This window comes from Corapipo altera, unplaced genomic scaffold (assembly GCF_003945725.1).
Source record: "Corapipo altera isolate COAL_440 unplaced genomic scaffold, ASM394572v1 23b, whole genome shotgun sequence".
NCBI classification, from domain to species: Eukaryota; Metazoa; Chordata; class Aves; order Passeriformes; family Pipridae; genus Corapipo; species Corapipo altera.
Window position 1 is genome coordinate 6,739,925 of NW_020884885.1, and position 23,719 is coordinate 6,763,643.

General features: G+C 36.7%; 1 protein-coding gene across 1 annotated transcript in view; it reads right to left on the minus strand.

Annotated features, from left to right (window-relative positions):
- STARD9 (StAR related lipid transfer domain containing 9) overlaps window positions 1-23,719 on the minus strand; it is a 100,212-nt gene that overhangs the window by 56,422 nt on the left and 20,071 nt on the right. The window contains exons 4-7 of the mRNA XM_027641796.1: window positions 4,318-4,434; window positions 2,314-2,346; window positions 2,163-2,224; window positions 1,583-1,695 (exon numbers count right to left, since the gene is read on the minus strand). Of these exons, the coding sequence (XP_027497597.1) occupies window positions 1,583-1,695; window positions 2,163-2,224; window positions 2,314-2,346; window positions 4,318-4,434 (325 nt within the window). The remainder of the gene's footprint in view (window positions 1-1,582; window positions 1,696-2,162; window positions 2,225-2,313; window positions 2,347-4,317; window positions 4,435-23,719) is intronic.

Genomic DNA, 23,719 nt, shown 5'->3' on the forward strand with positions numbered 1-23,719 from the left:
ACTAAAAAACACAAACTGTCTAAGGGGCTGCTATTACAAGCACGAAGGGGTAAAATGTAGCAGAAACTTTGTGTCACCAAAGCTCAACTGGAACTGAAGCTGAACTGTACTGTGGGGACAATAAAAGCAGTTTTTTTAAATACCTTAACAGCCATGAAGGCAGAGAGGCCCTGCAGAAAGACCTTAACAAATCAAAGGGCTGGGCAATCACCAAAGGTTTAATAAAGACAAGGGCCAGATTCTGCATCTGGGATGGGGCAACCCTGGATGAATGTATAGGCTGGGGAACAAGAGGCTGGAGAGCAGCTCCACAGAAAGGGACCTGGGGGTCCTGGTCAATGGCAAGTTGAATATGAGTCAGCAGTGCCCTGGCAGCCAGGAGGGTCAACCCTGTCCTGGAGGGCATCAGGAAAAGCATCGTCAGCTGGTCGAGGGAGGGGATTGTCCTGCTCTGCTCTGCACTGAGACGGTCTCACCTTGAGTCCTGTGTGCAGTTTTGGGCACCACAAAGTAAGAAAGATACAAAACTGCTAGAGAGCGTCCAAAGGAGGGTTGTGAGAGTGATGAAAGGGCCTTGAGGGGAAGCCATAAAAGGAGTGGCTGAGGTCACTTGATCTGTTCAGCCTGCAGAAGAGGAGATTGAGGGGACACCTCATGGCAGTGTACAACTTCCTCATGGTGGGGAAGCAGAGGGACAGGCACTGATCTGTTCTCTCTGGTGACCAGTGACAGGATCCAGGACAAAATGCCATGAAGTTGTGTTCGGGGAGGTTTAGGTTGGATATTCAGAAAGGGTGCTTCACCCACAGGGTGGTCAGGCACAAGAACAAGCTCTCCTGGGAAGTGGTCACTGCATCAAGCCTGACAGAATTCAAGAAGTATTTGGAAATGCTATTAGGCATATGGTGAGATTTTTGTGGCTGTCCTGTGCAGGGCTGGGAGTTGGACTTTGAAGACCCTCGTGGGTCCCTTCCAATTCAGGATGTTCTATGACTCTATAATTCAATGATTCTATGAAATAAAAAGCCATGATGGTTTTAATCATATAATGCACCTACATTACCCATCCTGAGCTTTATCAGTTTAATGAAGAAAAATGAAGCTTTTGGGGTTCTTGCTTGGATAATACAGAATTTAATCATGGCCTGCCCTGCAACATCCAACAGTTGAATTTATCTACATTTTCTTTTTTTAAATGTACATTCTGCTGCCAGAGACCAAAACAGTTATGGAGGACCTTAGACTGGTCTGGAGAATGCATTTAGAGCTGATGTTGGTGAATTTCTTGATAAAGTTAACATTTTTTCAGAAGAAAAGAAAGCAAAATACCATGGTTTGCATATGACCTATACCTGGAAAAGCAACCAAAAGGGTGCAGGACATACAGCCAGTAGGATAACAGAGGCAAAACTTTCAGTGTATTATACATGATCATATTAACATGAAAAAACACTCGAGGAAATTAACTCTTGAAGAGTAGAAGAAATTAGAAACATGCCAGGAATATATGCAAAGATATATAAAGACCTGATATACATTTACTTGCAATTTTGATGATGCTAATTGTGAAGCCCACTCTCACCTTGTACATATGGTCCTGTTTCTGGGTGTTCTCGAACTCGAAGTGTATAAGGTTTCTTTCGGTCTGACTGTTTTAACAGATCTCGGACACGCTCATTATAGATTTCAAGAAAACTGAATAGGAAAAAAAAAACTAAATGCACTCAAAATGAAAACAAAAGGATAAATTGTATATTTAGACAATGTAACTAACTGAATCTTACATACATGTTTTACACTAGCGTGTTCAAAGCCCCAGATTTCCAAACATATGGCTCATTAAGTCCATGGAAATGATAAATAAGAACGGAATGTAGGATTATGGCTCAAATTTAGGAGTTAAACAAACAGGAAGTAATTTTTCACTACACTCCTATTTCAGCTGTCTATACAAAAGCGAACATACAGCATCCAAAAACTATACTGGGATGGAAACCTAAAACCAGCACTTTCTCATCCTTCCTCTGTGTTCTTCCCCTTGCTCCAAAATTACTATCATCTAAGAAAACAGAAACAAAATAAACTAGTTTTTACTTAGTTTGATCACAGGAATATGTTGTTGAAAGCTTTCATATCACTGTCCAAACCAGTGACAAACTTACCTGACCTTTACCCTGCAAGATGCTGTCTGGTCTGAGTAATCCTCCTTCCTTGAAAAGAGGCCCTGCATAAACCAGGAGTTTATGTAAATTTTAAATACATTAAGAAAATGTAACTGCTTAAACAAATGCAGGTGAAGGAAAAAAAAAATACCTCACATATACGAGGTGTCAGCCCAATGGACGCCTTCAAATAATAAACAGAAAAAAAAAAATTAAACAACATACTTGCTACCACTCATGCAAAACTTATTACTAAAATAAAAGCCAAGTTATAAGAAAAGGACAGAATCATAGTGCAGTAATGACTTTATGGTGGATTACAGCACAAACAGCTCTGAAGTGTAGCTCAAAACAGTATAGCTATCTATAGCAAAAGTAATTTTAGAGCAACTTACACAGCATCAATGAGAAGTTTAGAGGCATGGGTTAAATCCAAGAGCTGTTTAATGTAAAGATACTGGACACATCTATGTCAGATGTGTTGCAGTCTAGATGAAGCCAGGCCAACACTGAAACTAATTTGCTTGATCATGAATATTTTGGGTTTTTTCCTTATTCTACTTTTATTTCTTCATGCTGTGGCATCACAGAGCAGTCTTCAAACAGCTAGACTTATAAATTTTGTCTCTCAGAGAGAACAGGATTTGGGGCTGCTGACATAAATTTTAAATTTTGCCCAAACAGTCTACACAGCATTGAAGAAATGGTGTCAATTTGTTTGATGAACTGTTCTTATGACACGATTGCTCACACTTCAGTGATTGCAGTGCCAGCACACTCTGCGAAAGACTCCAAGGCTTAGGTGGAATCTACCTGTTGAATACCACAAAAGGCTTTTAGAAGGCACACCTGAAATGGTGTTGATGAGTGAAAGTCCAGGTTCATCAAGTAGACCACCATGTACAAAAGTTCAGTTTATACCAAACACTTGTTTCTTCTTAGTTCTGAACACTGTTTCACAGCGGACACATGTTATTAAAGATCAGATCAAAGCAATATTTCAGTGGAGAAAGAAATCATTATCTAAGCAAGAAATCTCTTAGAAAGACTATATTCAGAAATTTCCTTGGAAATAATGATAATTTCAAGAGGTGGTCATTTTGAATTGCTAAGATATTTTCAAAATAGTCTAACACAAATATCCTAGTTTATCACTTATTAACTCCAATTTTAACAGTTCTTCGGGTTTTCATGGTGTAATATTTGATTTTGCATAAAATTAATGGAGAAACGGGTAATCATTTAACAAAATCCTATTGTTGATGTCTGTTGAGAAAATAAAATTTTAAAATTCTTGTCAAAAGCACAAACCACAGTAGAACAGACTTTTTCTTATCTTTAGGGTTTGAACTCATTTTGCCCTTATTTCCCCTTGAAAATTGAATCCCATGGATGTAGGAAATCCTGGTAAACTTACACAAACTATCAAATTTTTTTTCTTTTTTAGGGGCATGTTTCACTGACAGCTAAGAATATTCCTGGATAAAAATCAAATTGCATTGTGTTACAGCAGAACACAGGAAGTCATCAACTGACTCTATTAATCTGACTACTGACATTAAAATGCAGACAATGGTAGATAATCTTAAAATGTAACAGCTTCTGTAAATTCTATTCAAATACATTTCAAAACTAGAAGTGAAGTGAGTATTAGTTTCCACAAGCCAAAGAATAACTTCTGCAAGAAATAAAGATCTCGAGTAAATAATTAAGCCTGTTACAAAAATATTACTGAGAATTTTATTCAGTTTTATTTGTGAAAGTAATTTAATTTCAGCACAGTTCAGACTGCCAAAATATTCCATGAGAATTAATACTTTGTATTACTTTGGGCTACAGTTTCTGAAACTCAGGGCTATACATTCAGGTGTAAAGCTTTTCTTTGTCCTCTAACTTGATGGTAAGATTCATGCATAGTAAGATGAAGATTATCTTATAACAAATATTTAAACTATACTGTATTTTCTAGTATTTTACCTGTACTATACGGTTTACCTAAATGCAAAGGCTCTCATTTTATCCACTTAAATACCAAATGAAACATGTATAAGCATTCTGCTCAACAAGCACTACAATAACAGTTTAAAAATAAAGAGATGTTCCTGCTAGATATCTTGCCCTCAAAGCTAAGTTTAAAATGAATGGTGTAACTCACAGGTGTTCCCATCATTGTGTAAGTTTTTCCTGAACCTGTCTGTCCATACGCAAAAAGGCAGATGTTGTATCCTCTAAATGCACCTGACAACACAGAAGTGCCAAGGTCCTGGAACACCTGAAAAGACCAAAAGAAAAAAAACAGTCCATGAATAATATGTCTCATTATAAACACTCTCCATTACTTGCAGATCTTGCCCCTTTAATAATTCCATAGGAACAGGGATCTTCACAGTATTTATTTGTCTTTCGAATTTATCAGACTCAATGTTAAGTGCCCTGCATTCACTTGTTAGATCTTTCTTACAATACTGGTATGTCAAGCACAGTGGTTTGGAACCTGAAGTGCAGGAAAACATTGGGTTGTTGATATGGAGGATGAAGAACAGTGACAAAAGTGCGAAAGACAGATGTTTGTAGATCTGTAGTCCAGAGGGTAGGATTTGGGGGCAAACTGAATGGGACTGGAGTCAAGCAGGACAAAGGACTAAGAAATTACAGGATGCATTATCTTGAAGTAATGGGAGCAAGGCAATACTGTGTCCACTTCAGAGTATCAACACTGAATGAATTCAGGAATTTTGCATGGCTCATTGTACACAGAAGTGGCCTAAAACAGCTTGAGTACTCCATATCAACTTCAAAACCTATAGTTCATATGGTAGAAACTCTTACAACAGGGATAAATGCAACCTAGAGAAGTATCTTGATTCTCTGATAGTTTCCTCATTAAGGGCTGTCCTCCTTTCTGAAGGTCCACCATGGATCTTTGAGAGTTAATAACAGAGTTAAGCATAATAAAATGAAATCTTCCCAAGGTGGTAAGCCTTTGGGATAGCAATGCTAACAGTGTCATCTGGACATTGAAGTTGGTTATTTATAACAACAGCATTTTCCTTCTAGCTCTGTTGTTGAAACTTTTGTATGACATTGTGCAACTCATTTAACATTGTCACAGTTTGATTTTCCTGCAGATAAAGCAGGAATAATACTATCCATTACTAGAAAATTGTGAGATGTTCTTACTAATATTCACAAAGTTCCTTGCAATCTTATAAAAACTAAAGCAATTAAAGCCAGTTGTGGAAATTATTGGGTACTCTCTCCACATACATTGGACTCCCTGAAGGAAGAGCCTCTAACTCCAAAGTCTCAGTAAAACAAAGCAAACTTACGTTTACTCTCTATTAAATACACATGGCTGCTCAGACACTTTAATACAAATATGGTTTAAATCAGACCTTTTTGAATTAGGCCTTGAGAAAACACATATAATACAAGCAAAGCTGGATAACTGTGAAAACAGTGATGCAACCCTAGGATGATGAAGTATGAGGATTTCAAAAATTACTTACTGAACTTCTATTAAAAGCTGATTTGTACCGTTTTGTGTTTGTTCTTTCTGGTAAATTACTCTCTCCTTTTTTGAGGATAAATTACAATTAATTTAATTGAATATAGTCTCAATTTAGTCAGAAAAGCCTCTTTGTTTTAGTGTACTGCAGAAAAAAATGGAAAAGTAAAGCATAGCAATTAATTTATTACTTGTTTAAAAACGAAGGAGAGTAATTGAAACCAAAGCTTTTTCTGTGCTAATATCAGAGGCATTAATCCAAATACCCATCAGCAATAACAGCTGCAGATTATAGAAAAAATACTACAATTAGTCATTCAGGACATATGTACTAGCATATTTCATGATATAATAGATTGAATCATGGGTTTTGTTGATCACGAGGAGGGGAGGAAAAAAAACCCAAACTCTTCTGGGACTCTTCCAAGTCTCACTTTTTAAATGAAACTTCAGTAAGATGAGGCTTTCCAAAGAACATGAGTTGGATATGGCTTCCTGCAGAGAACATGCCATTTGGCTGGGAAGATTATGTCTTCCCTGCACAGCTGCTCTGCGTGATTGGCACTGTTCAGTTTGTTCCATGCAAGAGTGTTTCTTTCAACAAGGCCCTAACTCGCTTTGCAAAGTCTTTTCCCTGCACTTGCCCAGCTGTACGTGGTCCACACCCCATGGTGATCTGCGAAACATTCTACAAGTTATTACGTGTCAACAGTCCTAATAGTGGAAAAAAACCATGCCTTTCTGAAGAAGTTATGAGAGGGCATTAAGACAACTGTTATCATTCAAGGTACTTCGCCGGCATTCCTTGTGGATTGCTTCCAACTCGGCATATTCTGTGATTCTGTGAACGTGGCCAGATTCCAGTTCAAATCTAACAAATCCTGATCATACAACTCAGTCCCCATTGCAGTACAGGCGAGAGAAAGGGAAAGATTTGGTCTAAAATGTAGTTAAAATGTCCTAATCATGCAGCTTAGGCATACCAAAATGCTGCCCAAGTTGCTGTAATATGAACATATTTGGGGGTGAGACTGTTTTATATTAGACAATAATCATTTATGTCAAGTCTAACAACAGGTCACTTGAACATTTCAAACTCTATTTCAAACTCCATTAGAAGATACCAGAAATAGTGTATACTATGCAGACTTTTTTTTTATGTTTCTCGATCTCTTAGTTACTATCAAACCAATGGCCTGTGAATAACACTTGTAATCTAGGTCCTTTCTATGTGACACACACAAAGACAAGACACAAGTGTGTTGCCTGGCAGTTTTTCTTTTGTTCCTCCAACAGGTTGGAGATAATCAAACTCTTCTTTAATGCATGTGATTTAAACTAATGCTATAGACTATTGTAACATGAGGCTCAGTTAATATGGGTATCTTTGACCTTGCTTTGAATTACTGTGCATTTAATAGATATACAACTAGGATAATTAACAGTAAATATGTGTTTTACACTGTAAGTGGAATGGGCTGCCTTTATTCTGTGATAGCGTCCCTCTTACAGCAAAAAATGCTTTACTTTTGAAGATAATGGAGGCATTCTATCAGAAATGAAGGTTTGGCAATATGACTTTACCAAGCATAAAACTTCCCTTTCTTAATCCAATCAGAACCTGAATTACAAAAGGAAACAAAAAGCAGTTATTTTATATGACAGTAAATTGTCTGTTGTACTTTGAGGTTTAATAAGTCAGGATACTGAAAGTTTTCCCAAGTCACTCAAATGAAGTCTCAGAGTAACATGAAAAAAAAAATCCAATAAACTTCCAGGTACAGGATGTAATGTCACATTTGCAAATTTAAGGGAAAAATATTGATAAATAAGGGTTTTATGGCATTTGGGGTTTTTTTCCCTAAATAATTTCTGGTAAATAATATTTGCATTTTTTTTAAAGAACAAGGCAGAGGCAGAGACCAACTTTGACTGAAGTGGAGGAGAAGGGAGGAGAAAGCAGGAGTAGAGGAGAGAAACCTTTCAGGAGCAACAAGCTAATAGTAATTTATCAAATCTTATTTGTACAGCAACTGTTTTCTTATTTGCCAGTGTGCAAAATGGTCAATATTTAATATTAAAATTAGGAAAATAAACTAATCTTCAAAATTTCAAGGGAGTTTATTTGGTCAAGGCAAAAAGGCAGGAATTAAAAAAAAGGTTTTCGAATAACTAAAATTGCTACTTGTTATAGGCATCGTCCACAAGCATCAATATTGACAAACAACTCATGAAAACAAAACCAGTTTTACTATAAAACATTAGGTTAAAGTTAGAATACTAAGATAAATTCCCACAGACATGTAACTGGGAAGAAAAAAAAACAAAAGAAAATTATCTTCTTGTGGAGAACATTTTAAAAACAGCCTTTAAAATACCACAATTTAATGAAAGAGGAAAAGTCTAAACTCAAATAAGACATACAGTTACCACAGTCAACAGCTACTTTCCACCATAGAACCAACAAATGACTTTATAAACGCTGAAAAAACTCAATGGCTGAATTTCAATTAAGATTTGCCATGCACACAAGAAAACAGAAAACTTCCTCATCAGTAGATAAAAAGCTTCAGAGTGTCGAGACAATTGCAGCAGATCCAGCTACAAAACGATCTTAGTATGAAAAAGGGGATATTATTTATTATACAAACAAAATCACTCTCAACCAATAGGTCAGGACAGTTTAAGCAACTGCATAAAATCTAAAAGCCTCAGTCCTGCAGTATGTGTTTGCTATGAACTACAGATATGCTCTACCTCATTATTTAGTGTGTTTTCCTTCCAGAATCTTGCCCCCCTCAAGCTGCTACTGTTTGGAGTATGACTAAATTTTTTTAAATTAAATTGCTGCTACATCTCAGATGTAGCATCCAAGACTTAGATTTAAGGTGAAAAAATATTTCATGAAATAGAGTTATGCAGAACTAAACAATTTCTGCCAAAATAATGAAAGCCTTGGTCTCCGAACTTTCATAAACTCCCCAAGATGAATTTAAATAAAAAAGCAGAAAGAGGATGCAAGGAAGGAATATGTGAAAACGAATCTAGGAAGTAGTTTCAATAATGCAAGGGTTTTTCTGCATGTGTTTTCTTTTAAAGAATATTAAACAAATGTGTGTTGAAGGGCTTTCTGTACATGGCCAGAAAAAACAGAAGTAAAGGGAAGTACATTATGCTGATCAGTTGCACAGAACCGTCTACTGTGACATTAGGATTACTTAAGCAACATTACTTTTTGGCTTGAATGGGATACAGAGGAGGGGGGAGGAAGGCATCGGTTGGTTAGTTTGGGAACATTTCTTCTCTCTTGTTAAGAGACCACAGCTTCACAACCAGGGTTATTTCTCTTCCCTCTCTCTATCCTGCCTTTTCAGTTTCTTTTTCCCAGTCAAACCGGAAGCAGGGCAGTGAAAGCAACAGTTTCTCTCCAGCTCAAGAAGCTTGGCCCATGGCAGAGGCATTTGCACCAGAACCTAAGAGACAGTTCTGTTCTTGGCTCTGCCAACAGACTTCCTGCATGTCCTTAAATCCTTTGTGCTTTAATTTTCCCTGTGAGAGGACACAATGATTGCTTTGTTCATCTTATCAGCTGTGATTTTTTTTCCTGTGGAAAAACTGTCTGCTCTGTGTGGTGATGTACATACAGACACTAAATTTAACAGCATGAAAGTTCAATCTTGATGAAGGTATTTAAGTGGAATTGTAAAACAAAACTATTAGAAAAAGTTCCAGATAATGTTTGAGAAATATATACTGTTCCTCTAGGAGGAGAGAGGAAGAAAATAAGCAACACTGAACAGGGTGAGTGGTAGCTTTATATTCCTGTCATTTTATCACTGAATTATAAAATCATGAAAATACATCTTATTTCCTTGTAAAAAAACCTGTCTCCTTTTGAAAAAGAAAGAAACAATCTGTGCTTACCACATCAATCTAATTTATAAATGTTCTGATAGAACCTGAACTTTTAAAACTTCTGAAGTGCTTCATCACCAATGGCACAACTCCACCCTCTGTTTTCTTTTTTTCTCCTTCTCTTTTTACTGAATTGGCGGTATTCTATTGCTGGTATTGTCATCTCCCTGTACAAAATCACATTTCTCTCTGATCTCTCTTTTCCCACCCAACCGGGATTCCTCTTTTGTTATCACTCACTTATAGAACAGCAATTTGTATGTAACAGCCATACAATCTAAACCCCATAACATTTGATACTCTATCAATACCTGATTTAGCTCAGTTCAGCCTTACTTGTCATAAAGCTTTCTACACTGAAAAACACTTGTCAAGCTCTTACTTTATTAATGACTGCTTTAGGATTCACACATAACATGTTATGTTCTATGTAAGCTTTATTCTGGTATTTCATCTGCCCATTAAATCAACAGAGGCAAATCCTATCCATTAAGGAATGCATAAAATCACTTCCCTTTAGTAAATTGTGAATTAGATGTTAGGCTTAGTAATTCTCTCCAGGAGAACAGCAATATTTGTTAGGGAGATGCAGTGAAAACATTCTCCATCTTTCCTCAAAAGCTAATTGTTACAAACTGTCACTATTAAAAAGTGACTATGGGAACTATAGTCTAGTTCTACAGGAAAAGGACTGTTTGTCTTAGGGAACTGTTTCTTTTTCTGATCTATACAGGCGGATCACCTGGCAGAAGTCCAGCTTCAGACTTGAATCCTCATTCTGTAAAGACATTCTGTGAAACAGAATCATCACAGGTGTACTATTTTTCCAAGAGCTCCATTCAATTTATGTAAAATAGTTCCTACAGACACAGTTACTTGGATATATATAACTTCTCATGTACGTCAAAAGAAAATTCAGAGTAGTTGTATAATTCTGGGATTCCCAATCAAGACTTAAGGAACACATTCTGACAAAACTTCCCAGCTAAAGAACACTCCTTGTCTGATTTTGAGCACTTCTTCCCTTGATATGATAAGCCTGTCATGACACAGTTGCAATAAAGGATGTGGGTGGGCAGGTACATGTCAAACTTATCAAATGCTATAAGAAACCAACATATTTAAAGATCAGATATGCCCAAAAAACACAGAGGTTTTTTTGATTATGCCAACCTTCTGCAAAGGAGTGAATTACTCTTTTCCCAAAGGCAAAGACAGACGACTCTGTAGTATCATAATATTATCTAGCTCTTTAGATAAAAACTGCAGTAAGCATCCTTAGTGAGAGGAAAGAGAAAATGACAAGTAAATAGCTAGCTACACACAACCTGCCACACTGTGCCTACAAACCACTTAATGAGCAGATGAGTAACTAAGTGGTTTGTTTCTCTGTCCTAGAAACCTGTGACTGCAGGTCTGAGTGCTGCTCTATACACATGGGTGTCCGCTGGGTTGAATGTCAGAGGTGCAGATTTCTTTTCTATGCAGTGCATCTTCACCAGCAGAACAATAACACAGTGACTTACACTAGGGCCAGCAATACACCATGTAGGAAAAATTTTCCTGAGTGAATTCTAGGCCAGATCACTCAATAATGGAACCACAGGGGAAACTAAAAACTTCAGCTTTTCTAAAAGTCTAGAAAAGGTTAATGTCACAGTTGGAAGAAGCAACACAATGCTCTCTATAGCCACACTGTTTTACTCCACCAGGGCCAGAAGATGTTTTAGACATCCTGTTCCTCTGGTCCAGATATAATTTCATGCCAGAAAAATAATGTAATTTGTCACTTTAATTATTGTGATACCATCATTATCTGTGCCTGAATATCTAAAAAAAAAAAAAAAAAAGCAGAGCAGTTTTACTGATAATGTCTTAAAATGAGCAAAATAAATACTGTGAGATTTGTTAGTTGGGTGATTTTTTTATACTGAATGATATCTCTCTTACAATGAAGAGAGTAAGGAATAAATAATGGATTATAATGAAGTTATAAATATCCTGCATTTTCTCCCACTGCTGTTAGCTCTTGGCTAGGATCCCAGGTCATTAGCGGATGTCTGTGATTCCATGTGAAAGGAAAGAAAAGCAACATTAAATTACTATTTTTTTTCTCATTTTAGACAGTGGGGACAAATATAAATTCTCAACTGGCCATTAATTTTGTGAGAAGACAGAGGATGGAGACGGAAAAAAGATTGTTCCTTGACTTTATTACAAAGAGGTGGGACGAAAAAGTAGTGATCCAAATTTTTCAGTGTTTGAGTAGGGCTAACAGTTGTTTCTAATATTCAGACAACAGAACAACGACACTATCGAGATTGGATTTCTGCCTTTTTTCCCTTCAGCTGGAAATGGGTATTTTCTTCTCACGTATCTGCTAGCTCAAGTTGATATTTTTGCTATTAGATCACCAGCTCTTAAAATTACAACACCGCAAAACAATTATTAAGCCTACAAAATATACTTTTCTAGCAATAAGCTAATTTCTTCACCTTTATACAAGAGACCAAAAGAAAGTAAAAATTAAGCAAAACAGACGACAAGACATTGAAAATACTAACTTATATCAACAATTTTTTTAAAATACCAATATAAATTCTACAAGGCAGATTCTTTTTGTAAAACTATCAGCAACAATTGAATTTCAATTGTACTCAAAACTGATATGCTCCACTTCATACTTTTAAAAGTAAATTTCCTGTATTTGGCATTATTTAATCTGGGTGAACCTTGCAAGTGCTCATGGAACTCGCTAGTGCTTGGTCTCAAATATCAGTTTTTTACAACTACAACTATTTGTATACAATAACAGTTTTAATAAAATGTCTTGAGTTTCAGAATAATTTAAGTTAAAAAAGATCTTTAAGACCATCGAGTCCAATCAGAAATGTAACACTGTCAGGTCCATGCTAAACCATGTCCCTAAGTGCCATGTCTCTAAGTGCCATGTCTATGCATCTTTTAAATATCTCTAGGGATAAATAAAATATAAACAATAAATAAAAGGTCACATCTTCTTGAAAAATTGAAAACCTAAGAGTTCTGATTTTAAGAGTTCCACTGAAAACTGACACACAAAAAACCAGTCACTTCAGATTTTAAAAGACTTTAAAAGGTATAAAAATAAAGCAATGAAAGTTTTATTTTAAAACTGATTTTTCACTATCCAAGGTCAGAACTAAAAACCAAATTAAAAGAAACTACTATAAAATTTTCCACTTTATACTCAAATTTACTGTTAGCAGTATAAGCAAAAAGGCTTCAGATTTCTTGCAATAATTTGTTTCCCTTTGTGAGTCTTATCTACCAAGGTTGGGATTGAAGAATCTGTCTTTTGCATGAAGCTATCAGCAGCAGTTAAGCCAAGAAAGGAGTAGCTTACCATGTTCTCTTATTCTGGTGCACTGTTAGTCTCATCAAATCAATCCAGTAAAGAACAAATCCTTTTACTCAAGCTGTTACAGATGTATTAAAGAACCAAAATGTAACCTGATTCTATACTACAATATATATATATTTCGCTTATATGTTGGAATATTAAACAAGTTGTATCAGTATTTCTTGTTAATAAAACAAATCTGATAATTTATTCCATACAACCAAACAATTACATTTATGATGTTACTACACAAACTAGAAGCATTGCAACTTTATTACAAAAATTTTGTATTTTAAAGAAATTACGCCTCCATAATTGGAGACATGAGAAGGTTTAAAGGACACTTCCTAGTGATATACAGCAGTTGCTTCTACTTTTGCATTTCACAGGAATTAAAAAAAAAAAAAGTAGATTTACGTATTCCTGCTAGTTTCAGGCAACAGACTTTGGACTGTATCTGTTTTAATAATCAGAGGGATTTTTTTTTCAGTTGCTTGCTTGCTTAGAATAAAGACATAAAAGTACGTGCTTTCTAATAGGAAAGTCTGGCCAGCTTTTAGAATACTTGCAGGGCTTCTTGTCAAAATCATAGGTTGGGAAACAGATACTCCATCAACCCTACCTGAGCACATGTAGGTTTCATCCCACACTTATTAAGCACCACCAGCTATCTTCATTAAGCACAATTCACAAGGGAGGAATCAGATACCACTATTCCCACAGGCACAGAGGCACACATAGAATCATGACTGCTCATGACTTGGATGTGTGCACTGTTCATTGGGCAGAAAACTGGTTGAATGGCTGGGCCCAGAGAGTGGTGAGTGCTGTTACATCCAGGTAGTGGCTGGTCACAAGTGGTGTTTTCCAGTCCTGCTTAATATCTTCAGTGACCAGGACAAGGGGATTGGGTGCACTCTCAGTCAGTTTGCAGGTGACAATAAGCTGGGTGGGAGAGTTGATCTGCTAGAGGGCAGAAAGGCTCTGCAGAGGGATCTTGACAGACTGGATTGATGGACCAAAGCCAGTTTTATGAGGTTCAACAAGGTGAAGCCTCTGGTCTTGCACCTGGGCCACAACAACCCCAGGCATGGGTATAGGTTGGGGGAAAAAGTGGCTGGAAGGCTGCCTGGAGGGTACTTGTTGACAGTTGGCTGAACACAAGCCAGCGTGTGCCCTGGTGGTCAAGAAGGCCAATGGTATCCTGGCCTGTACCAGAAACAGTGCGGACAGCAGGACTGGGGCAGTGATTTTCTCCCTGTATTCAGCACCTGTGAGGTCATACCTCAAATACTGTGTACAGTTTTGGGCCCCTCACTACAAGAAGACATTGAGGTGCTGGAACATGTCCAGAGAAGAGCAATGAAGTTGGTGAAGAGTCTGGAGTATGTGTCTTACAAGAAGAGGCAACCTCGGGGAACTGAGGTTGTTTAGCCTCTTGAAAAGAAGGCTCAGGGAGGACCTCATTGCTCTTTACAACAACTTGAAAGGAGGTTGTAGTGAAGAGGGTCTCAGTCTCTTCTCCCTGGTAACAAGTTACAAGGCCAGAGGAAATGGCCTCAAGATGTGCCAGGGGAGGTTTAGATTGGATATTAGGAAAAATTTGTTCACTGAAAGGGTAGTGAGGCATTGGAATAGGTCGCCCCGGGAAGTGATAGAGTTACCATTCCTGGAGGTGCCCAAACGATGTGTGGGTGTGGCAGCTGGGGACACGGTTTACCTGGGGACATGGTCATGCTAGGTTAATGGTTGGATGTGATGATACTGGAGGTCTTATCCAACCTTAATGATCTATGATTCCACAGAATAGCTTGGGTGAAAGGGACTTTTAAAGGTCATTTAGTCCACTCACTGTCCAATAAGCAGGGAACAGTGATGTTTCCACTGAGTAAAGCCCTTTACAGCAATGGGACTATTTTTACACCTGTCTCTTGAAACACCTACCTAACTAATCTGGGCTACAAGTGTAAGCTGAATTCCAGAAAAAGGATGTGAAGGAAAAATCTACACACATACAAATTCAGACATGATTTCAATGTTTGTTGAGAAGATCAAAAATCAGCAGTCAAATCTCCAAGCAAGTTTCTTGACTGTGGTTCAACTCTTCAAAAATTCTTGCAATATTAAAGTTACATGGTATTTTTTAATTGTGAAAAAAAATAATGTTGCCTATTGTACTTCCTAAAACTTAAAAAAAAAAAAAAAAAATTACCAAAAGGTTTGAAGCTATACAAGACTATCAGGAAAAAAGTAGTTTCTAAATTTGTATGATTTTAGCAGTTTCCGAGAGAATCCAAACAACAGGAGGTAATTTAAGGTCACTTATGAGTTCACAGAGAGAGCTCTTGGCATCTTATTCTCAAAAATATATTAACAACAAAGTTTGCCAGGACTAGTGATTCAGTAAATTGTTAATTCTGTTCTTTTGCCAGCAGCCTCTGTTCATTTCCATCTTACAAGGACTGGGGATTGCATATTAACAGCCAAAGGTGCAATGAACAGTCACAGTTCACCTAATTAGAAATGTTACATCACAAAAAGCAGCAGATACTAGCAGTTTCTTCTATTTTGGTTCTCCTGGTGACAAAAATTACTTGGGCTGGACAGAACTACTTCTTTTTACTGTCCTTGTCTTCCCCACTCACTTCATATTACACCAACCTCAAAACTGGGCAAGGCACACTATGAAGATAGTTCAGGGGTTCATACCATACTTTGCTTAACTACGTAGAAAGCAAAAAGCAAGATGGTTCACATCATCTGTATCTAAAAAGTAGTTGTTGAACATATAAGAACTCAACCAGCCCAATACTTCCATAAAGCAAAAGATAATACCATATATTTTCAAAAATTAAAATGTGTAGATCTGCTAAAAATGGTAAAAAACCCCAGGCATCAGAACTAGAGAATCTACATGTCCCAATTAAGGTCACATATTTCCGAGTCATTACAAGCCCAGTAATAAACCACATTCTTGGTACTACCAAAAGGAACAAAGACCCTTTGGCAAGCTTTCAAAAAAAGGAAAATCTTCATAATGCTATGGCAAGATATTGCCTGTGAAGAACATATTGGAACTTCCCTCTTGGACATGATGTTTTCTGCGACAAATAAAAAAAAAAGCCTTCAGAATATCTAGAAAAACACATTTGCTTGTTTAAGAAAAACAACATTTTTTTTCATGGACTAATAAAATACATGCAGATATTGTGGGTTTTTTCCCTTTCAAAATGAGACAGAAGGAAGAAGTTTCATCAGCATTTAAAGTTTTTCCGAGTTGAAGATGCATTAAATTTTATCCCTTTACAAATTAGGATTTTGTGCGTATGGCACACTAAAATGGGCAAGAAATGAGCAAGCAATGGGCAGAGAACTGGAGGTTCAAGAAAAGTGATTTAAAAAGGATTAAAATACAAGACATTAATGCATTTATGCCAGATTTAATTAACTAGCTACTCTTCTACAAAGTATTGGTATAATACTCTTTAAGATGAGGTATAAATTTTGTCACTTATAGTTTGCAACTCAATGGTCAGTTCTATCGCAAAAGAAATGTATTGTATTGAATGTATGTTAAATCAATACATTTTAAATACGTGTCCCTTAGCTCGTTAATACAAGTGTCTTATTACGATAAACTGATTCAGAAAAAGACAGGTTCACACAAAGCCTCGGGATGTACTGAAATATGACAACCTAATAATTTATATTTGTAGTTCCATTATTTTCCCTTTTAGATTGAGAACAGTTTCATCACTCACCTAACTAGAAATCCAGTTACTAGAGAATACTGTTTCTGTTTCAAAAGAGTATTGAATATAATGACCACATGGTGAAGTTGTTCGGTGATTTTCGGACAGCTGTGCCGTTTAAGATGACCATCTAAGCCCCAGGAAGTTCAGCTCAGACTTCTCTCTTCAGCATAATGACTTACAGCAGAAACATTGGGTGCTTCTTGCATTCAAGATCTGTATAGTCTGCTCTCCTCAAATTAAAAAAAGGTCACAGCATCTGTAAATTCTTTCTTTTAAAAATGGTTGCCAGCTTTGATCAAAGCTGCACAAAGTGCAGGCCAAAGTAGTACAGTGCTCTGTACAATTTAAAGCATTTCACTTTTAACACTTCTTTTAAAAAAGTGATTGAGGGACTAATAAAAATTAGAACCTGACCCGAAAAGGATTTTTAAAAGCATCCTCTTTAAATATTATTCCATGTGTATCATTGTGTCCTTTAGAGTCCCATTATCAAACAATTTTTCTCCCCGGGTTCCTTTCCTCATCTTCAGAAATTAACCTTCTGTTAAGCAGAGTCTGGCTGCAAGACAGTCTGCAGATTCTTTCCTACAGAAGAACATTACAATGTTCATGCTGCTAGATGTCTCATGGATAGCACATTTAAAAAAAAAATAGTTCTGGGTTTTTTGATACTTAGTGTGAAGCATAGCTATTAAAACAAAGTGCTAATCTGCATGCAACAAACTTTAGACCCCAAAATTAACTCTCCACCCATAATCCCTCTACCGGTAACTCAGCTCTTCAGTCAGCTCCCATCACCAGCAATTTAAAATTGCCCAGCCTATGTTCAGCCTATCAAGCACCCTCAGCCTCCAAAGCAGAGTAGCCACATAAAAACTGCCAGTCAGGAATGGTCATGGTCCCTGCCAGTTCCTGGGCTGTGCCTTCAAACCATTATGAGAAATACCAGTTGTCCCAGGCCAAACAGCACCAAGAATACTCAAACAATTTAGCAATATGGATGACCAAGCTGCAGTGCTTAAGGAATGAATATTCTCTGGCATTAAGTGGGGCTTGTACAGATACAGTTTCAGTTTGTCATGAGTTAAAAAACATCAACTCCAGGTTAATCAAATGAGAAGTAAATGATGACTTTCTAATCTATTTTGTTCCCTCTTTGAACTCAACGTGGCAGTGAAATTCAGTTGCAGAAAACCACTTAGATTCATAGCAAATGGAATATAAAAAGATTACATTCCATATACTTTAATAAGCAATAAATTTATGCAAATGACATGCAGTAGGATGGGAGACAATAAAAGCATTGTGCTGTACCAAGCAGAGTCAGACACATAGTAGTGATGTAAAGGAGTACACAAAGAGCTGGAAGTAAGTTTCTACAATCCTCTGAAATCTTTGTGTTTTCAGACTCAATGTATCTTTAAGGTATTGATAATTCTTTTGAGTTTCTGCTGATTTTAAGTTAAAAATATCAAAAGCTACTTGAGCTGAGGCTTTAAATTATGTCATTCCCCACATATAAAATTCAGTTTCAATTTCTTGGTTTAGAGCTATAAGACACATTAAAAATAACTAAGAGATATAACAATGCTAGTTGTCAAAAATTAATAAGGAACAAATAACAGCATCAAATTGTGGACTAAAACATTTCTCAATCATTACGTTTGGCTTTAAAACATTAACTAGCTCCACCAAACCCTTTCTCTTGATTGGAACTCAAAAACGATGGAATATAAGAAAAACTTGCTGCTTCAACAATAAATTCCTATCAACTCTCTCTAGATTTTTTTTCCTATTTCAAGACAGCTATGAGAAATGCTCTTCCTTCTAATAAAAATCAAAAGAAAAATCACAAAAAAAAAAAAAAGACACGCAAGTAAGTTTCACATCCTGCTTAGGTAATGAAAAGGTTGGTGAATTCAGACAGTCAAAGCAGAATTTATGTTCTGTTTGGAAACAGGTTATAACACACAGCAATAAAAAAAATATACTAGTTACTCATGAACTACTCTGGTCTTTACTTTCAGTCATTAAGAAACAGAATGCAGCTAAGAGCATCAAAATAAGATAGACTTGAAAAGAAAAGGGTCTTAGAGCACTGTCACTTATTAAAGCAGCATGATGACCTCATGCATGACGTGCGTGATGCAGGGTAGCCTTAGTTACCCACCTCTGTACAGGAAGGTTCTGGAGATTATGTGTGACACAGAGCCAGAATTCCAAAGCCCAAGTGAGGCAAGCCCAAGCATGTGTATCACCATACCAACAGCTAAAGTAGCACCTTTCTATTCTGCTCATGGAATTTGGAGATGCACCTCTCCTGTCCCAAAACAGATATGTGCTTTCAGGGACTCTGTGTAAGGAAGCTTTTTGATCATTCCTTCAAGGACTCAGGTTACATTTATTGGTCATGCGGCCAAATTATTATTGTGTTCATAGACTGTTCCAACAGGGTTTGCTTCAAAAGCCTGTGAATCATTCCTCAAGAGATTTTCAACTTTTAAAATCCATCAGGAAATCTCATTTTTCCACAATGAGGATTACAATATGTATTACCTATGAAGCTTTCAATATTGTTGTTCTAGTCAAAAAAAGTTGATTTATTCCTAAAGTCTACAAGCAGTTGCTCAAATCCACTTTTCTGCTATCATAGCAAAACACACTCAGTAAAACATAACACAAGATAAGACATGTACTCACTGTTTTGTTTCTCTTCAGAGTAATTGGTTCTTTCATGAATGTTGCATTACTGAAGCCCAGTTTCAATATACAGTGACAGATGTTTTACTAAAACCAAGATCTGGACAAAACTCGCAAAACATTTACGAACTCAGAAAATTTAAGTTGCCAAAACAAAATGCATAAAGCAGTCTTGCACCAGTAATTTGGGCTCTTCTTTTTAGTCACATTCCAAGTGGATCAAAATCCTAGAGATGTAGACAGTTCTCCTTCAAAACCACATATGAAGTACTTCCCTGAAAGTATGTCTACTTTACATTGACTAAATAATCCTCTACAATTTTCTGTCTCCACTTCTGCAATGCTAACTAGAGAAGGGTTTCCTTACCCACCTTTGTCTATGAAACCATAATAAAATAAAAATCCATAAATATAAAAAAATAGGTAGGCCAAATTAATTAATTTGGTTCTGGTTCCTCACAGTTCCTTAGATTAATTTTTCAGACCTGATGTTTTATATATAGGTCTGTCACATGGGATGAGGCACATACTCTTTAGATACTCAACTCTTTTCTTTGTAAGAAAACCTGCCAACAATGCCATAAAAGTACATGGTATCGATGATACAATCCATGTACACACTCCTAAAGACATATGTGCATGCAGGAAAGGGATGGCTGAAAATTCAGAATGGAAAACACTTATAATAACAGTGGAGTAGAAACTGAGACCCATCTTAAAGTTAATAGATGTAATTTGAAAGCAGTCAATCCTTACAGGTACACAAAAAAAATCCAGGAAAACATTTATTGCCATTCAGCATCTTAGGAATTTTACTCATCCAGCAAGGATTGATTTAAATGGTCCACTCCAAAATTTCTTAATCAACTATTTCATGTGATGTAGTCTGGTAAGACATACGTCAAAATACATTTGCCAATCTAAGACACAGAACATCACCACTCCTGCTTCAGATGAGAATGTTCTGACATTTTAACACTGAAGATGTTAAGAGTGAGAACCTATCCATATTAGTGTGTACATCTGAGGGTAAGGAACCCTAAACTGACAAACTATTTTGCTTTTGATGTGCTGAGGCTACTGCAAACATTTCTAGACTGAATTAATTTTATTCACCTTCACTCTATCTTACACAGTTTAGAGGCACTGCTGTCAGAAACCACTTTGCCAGAAAAGCCACAACTGAATAGAGATATTAATTTTGCTTTTCACATAAGAGCTCTCAAGGGTAGGGTTTTTTGTTGATTAAAACCAAAACTGAATTGCGAGTCAGCATGCAGGTGCTCAGATACAGCCAAAACAATGATTCATTCAGTTTGTGTTTGAGGCCACACACATCTCTCTGAGGCATACCATCTTAGTTAATGGGAAAAATATGAAATTTAGCTACTATTGAAGATAAATAAATTAAGGAGGCACAAATTTACAAAAAAGGGAAGGGTCTTTTTTTGCTATAATGTAAAGGAACAATTGCTGGTCATAAACATTTTAATAAACAGTGATACAAGACACATTATTTAGGTTTTTCAGACTTTAGCTGCTTATGAAGGCAAGTTCCAATTTTAAGCCTCCAACATGTCAGAAACATGGTACATTTTCAGAAATAAACAAAATGGCTGTGTTGAACTTGATCACAGCTGTTGCAACAAACATATCTCACTATTCAGTGCTAGCACAGTCCTGTTCAACAAAATCTTTCATAAGTAAGCTGCCTGCTAAAACCAAATAAAACCCCAACATCAGAAAATAAAATCTCCAAACCTGGCCCAGTCTCCTACCAAAAGTCTATCAGCATCCTTCCGTTCAATTACTATAGAACTCACAGACCTACACGATCTTAGAGACTTAGTTGAAGTTCAGACTAATTTTTCAGTCAGTTCAGCTCCCAAAAGACTAGCCTAATTGAAATTATTCATACAGCATCCCTAAGATTGCAGAAAACTCACTCCAGGTTAAAAAATAATCTTGGATCAATCTGCTACTTTGGAAGTACCATAGATATGACCTTCCATTCTGTTACCAGCCATGCCATGGAAATACTTGCCAATGAACAAGGGAACCCATTTGTTTAGGACCAGGAATTAGAATAGGAATTATTTCAGGAATAGAAAGAGATGTACAGTGATTGAAAGGACTTTATGACACAGACTTTACAGTTTTTATGTGTTTATAAATATACACATTGTATGTTTCCCCAGGATTTGTATTTCCCAGGCATACCCAGGTATGCCCACTTCCCTGCTTCCCTTTCTGATGGGCTGAAGAAACTGCAGAGAGGAGACCATTCGCCCTTTCCTTCCCTGGTTCCTCCCACATTCCTCCCCCTTCTCCTGTGTCCCTACCCCGATTTGTTCCCGTGATTGTCTGTCTCATGCTCCACCCCACGTTCTAGCCCTTTCTCCGCCTGAACTGATAAAACCCTCCCGCACACCTCAATAAAGCATTCCATTTGCACCTCTACCTTGAATCCAGACCCATCTGTACCGTGTCACGGCCCCATCCCCCCTCGGACCGTGGCACCCATTTGCAAAACAGAAAGAATACAGAATAGTCCTTAGATTAGATTAAAAGAAGGAAAAAATATCACTACGAGTATGGAGGAAAAACTGTGGTGTGATTACATAGAGGAATTTAAACTGTGAACATTCATCTGCAAGTAAGAAAGATTGACATCTGCATACAGCTTATCTATATAAATTTCTATTAATTAACTCAATGCCTCAGTTACTGAAAACTATTTTTGTCTCCCCAAATTAAGGGGTTTTTAATATTATGCATAGTAAATTGAAAATCAACTTGATTTTTTTTTTTGTCTTCCAATAAAGCCTGCTTTGAAGTTTGCAATTATTCACAATAATTCACAGAGAAGCTTTCTGCAAAGGAATCTTGGTATAGTCAGAAAGAACAACCTTATTCGATCATGAACTGAACACAGCAGCTGCATTGCTGGCAGAAGATATATAGAATGCACTCATGGTGGTTTCCCTGCCTCCAACATAATCCATTATATACTGATCCAGTTATTGCACAAAAAGCCTTTTTCTTATAGCACACTCTCCTTTTGACTTCTGTCTCACTCTGTATTGGAGAAAAAAAACTCTTGTGGATGGAATGCTTTCTGCTTTTCAAATATGTCGTGCGAAAATGCCATTTACGCCCACAGCCACTGCTGCCTTCTCTTTCTCCCATCTTTTACACCAAGACAAGGGGGGGAGGAGAGAGAAAAAACAAAACTGAAGAATTTTTTAAGATATGTAAATTAGAGCTTTATTGTTTTATACATTTTTACAATTAGGTGCATATGCCAGACAACAGGTTTTGATTTTTGTCTTGATAATTCACAAGACTATTAAAAAGGTGAATCCCACAGAGAATGCACAGAGGCATGAAAATGTCATGAACTCAGAGAGGAAATGTCTCTCAGGTAAAGTTCTTTAGAAGCATGAGTATGTTTGCACTTTTTTAAAAAAGAGGAATGAGTACAGTGACTTAGTTTGATGAAGGGTTGGAAAATGTGTTGCAATGTTTTCCTTCCAAACAATGCTGTTGTGTAACTTGTGTAAACTTTTTCAGTTAACATGTAAAACAAATAAACAAAACCATTGAAAAACAAAACAAAACAATTTATTGCTATATTGAAAATCTTGCATATTAAAACTAACATCTTTCTCTATTTGCTTTTCAGTTACACTCTGATAATCAGGTAAGAAAATCATCTGTCTGTCTGCCCTTTTCCTCAGCTACTTTTATTAGCTGGAAGCAGTATAAAACCCAACTATGCTAGGAAGTCGGATGTGATGGAAAGCACTTAGGATACTTTTTAAACAAATAAGAAGTGAAAAAAACCGTTTACAGGGCTCATGTGTGTTCACTTGCATGAGCCATTAGTAAATCCCATTTCTGCCTTCAGAGCACAGAATATTTTCCAAATGAGTATATTTATAAACAAAGACAGAAACAATTAGATAATGTGTTAGAAGAGAAAGGAGTTCCTTCTAGACACATATACAGAATGGACAGACAGGCAAAGAGAGCCTGTGTCACTTATTATATAAAGTTAAGATATAAACAACCTTTAATTGAGCACACTGTCTTGCTTTTGAACAGGCTTGTAAAACCCTCAATGGTCCAAATGCTTAATGGAAGTGCACCAAAAAAAAAAAAAAAATCACTGTTATTCTTCTGCTTACATTAGTAAGCCAGTGCTGAAGAATTGAAGCAGGGCTGGAAGGTAAGAAGGTCAAGAAATTAGGAGCAGTTACTGGCATTTGCAATAAGACTTGCTTTCATACCCTTA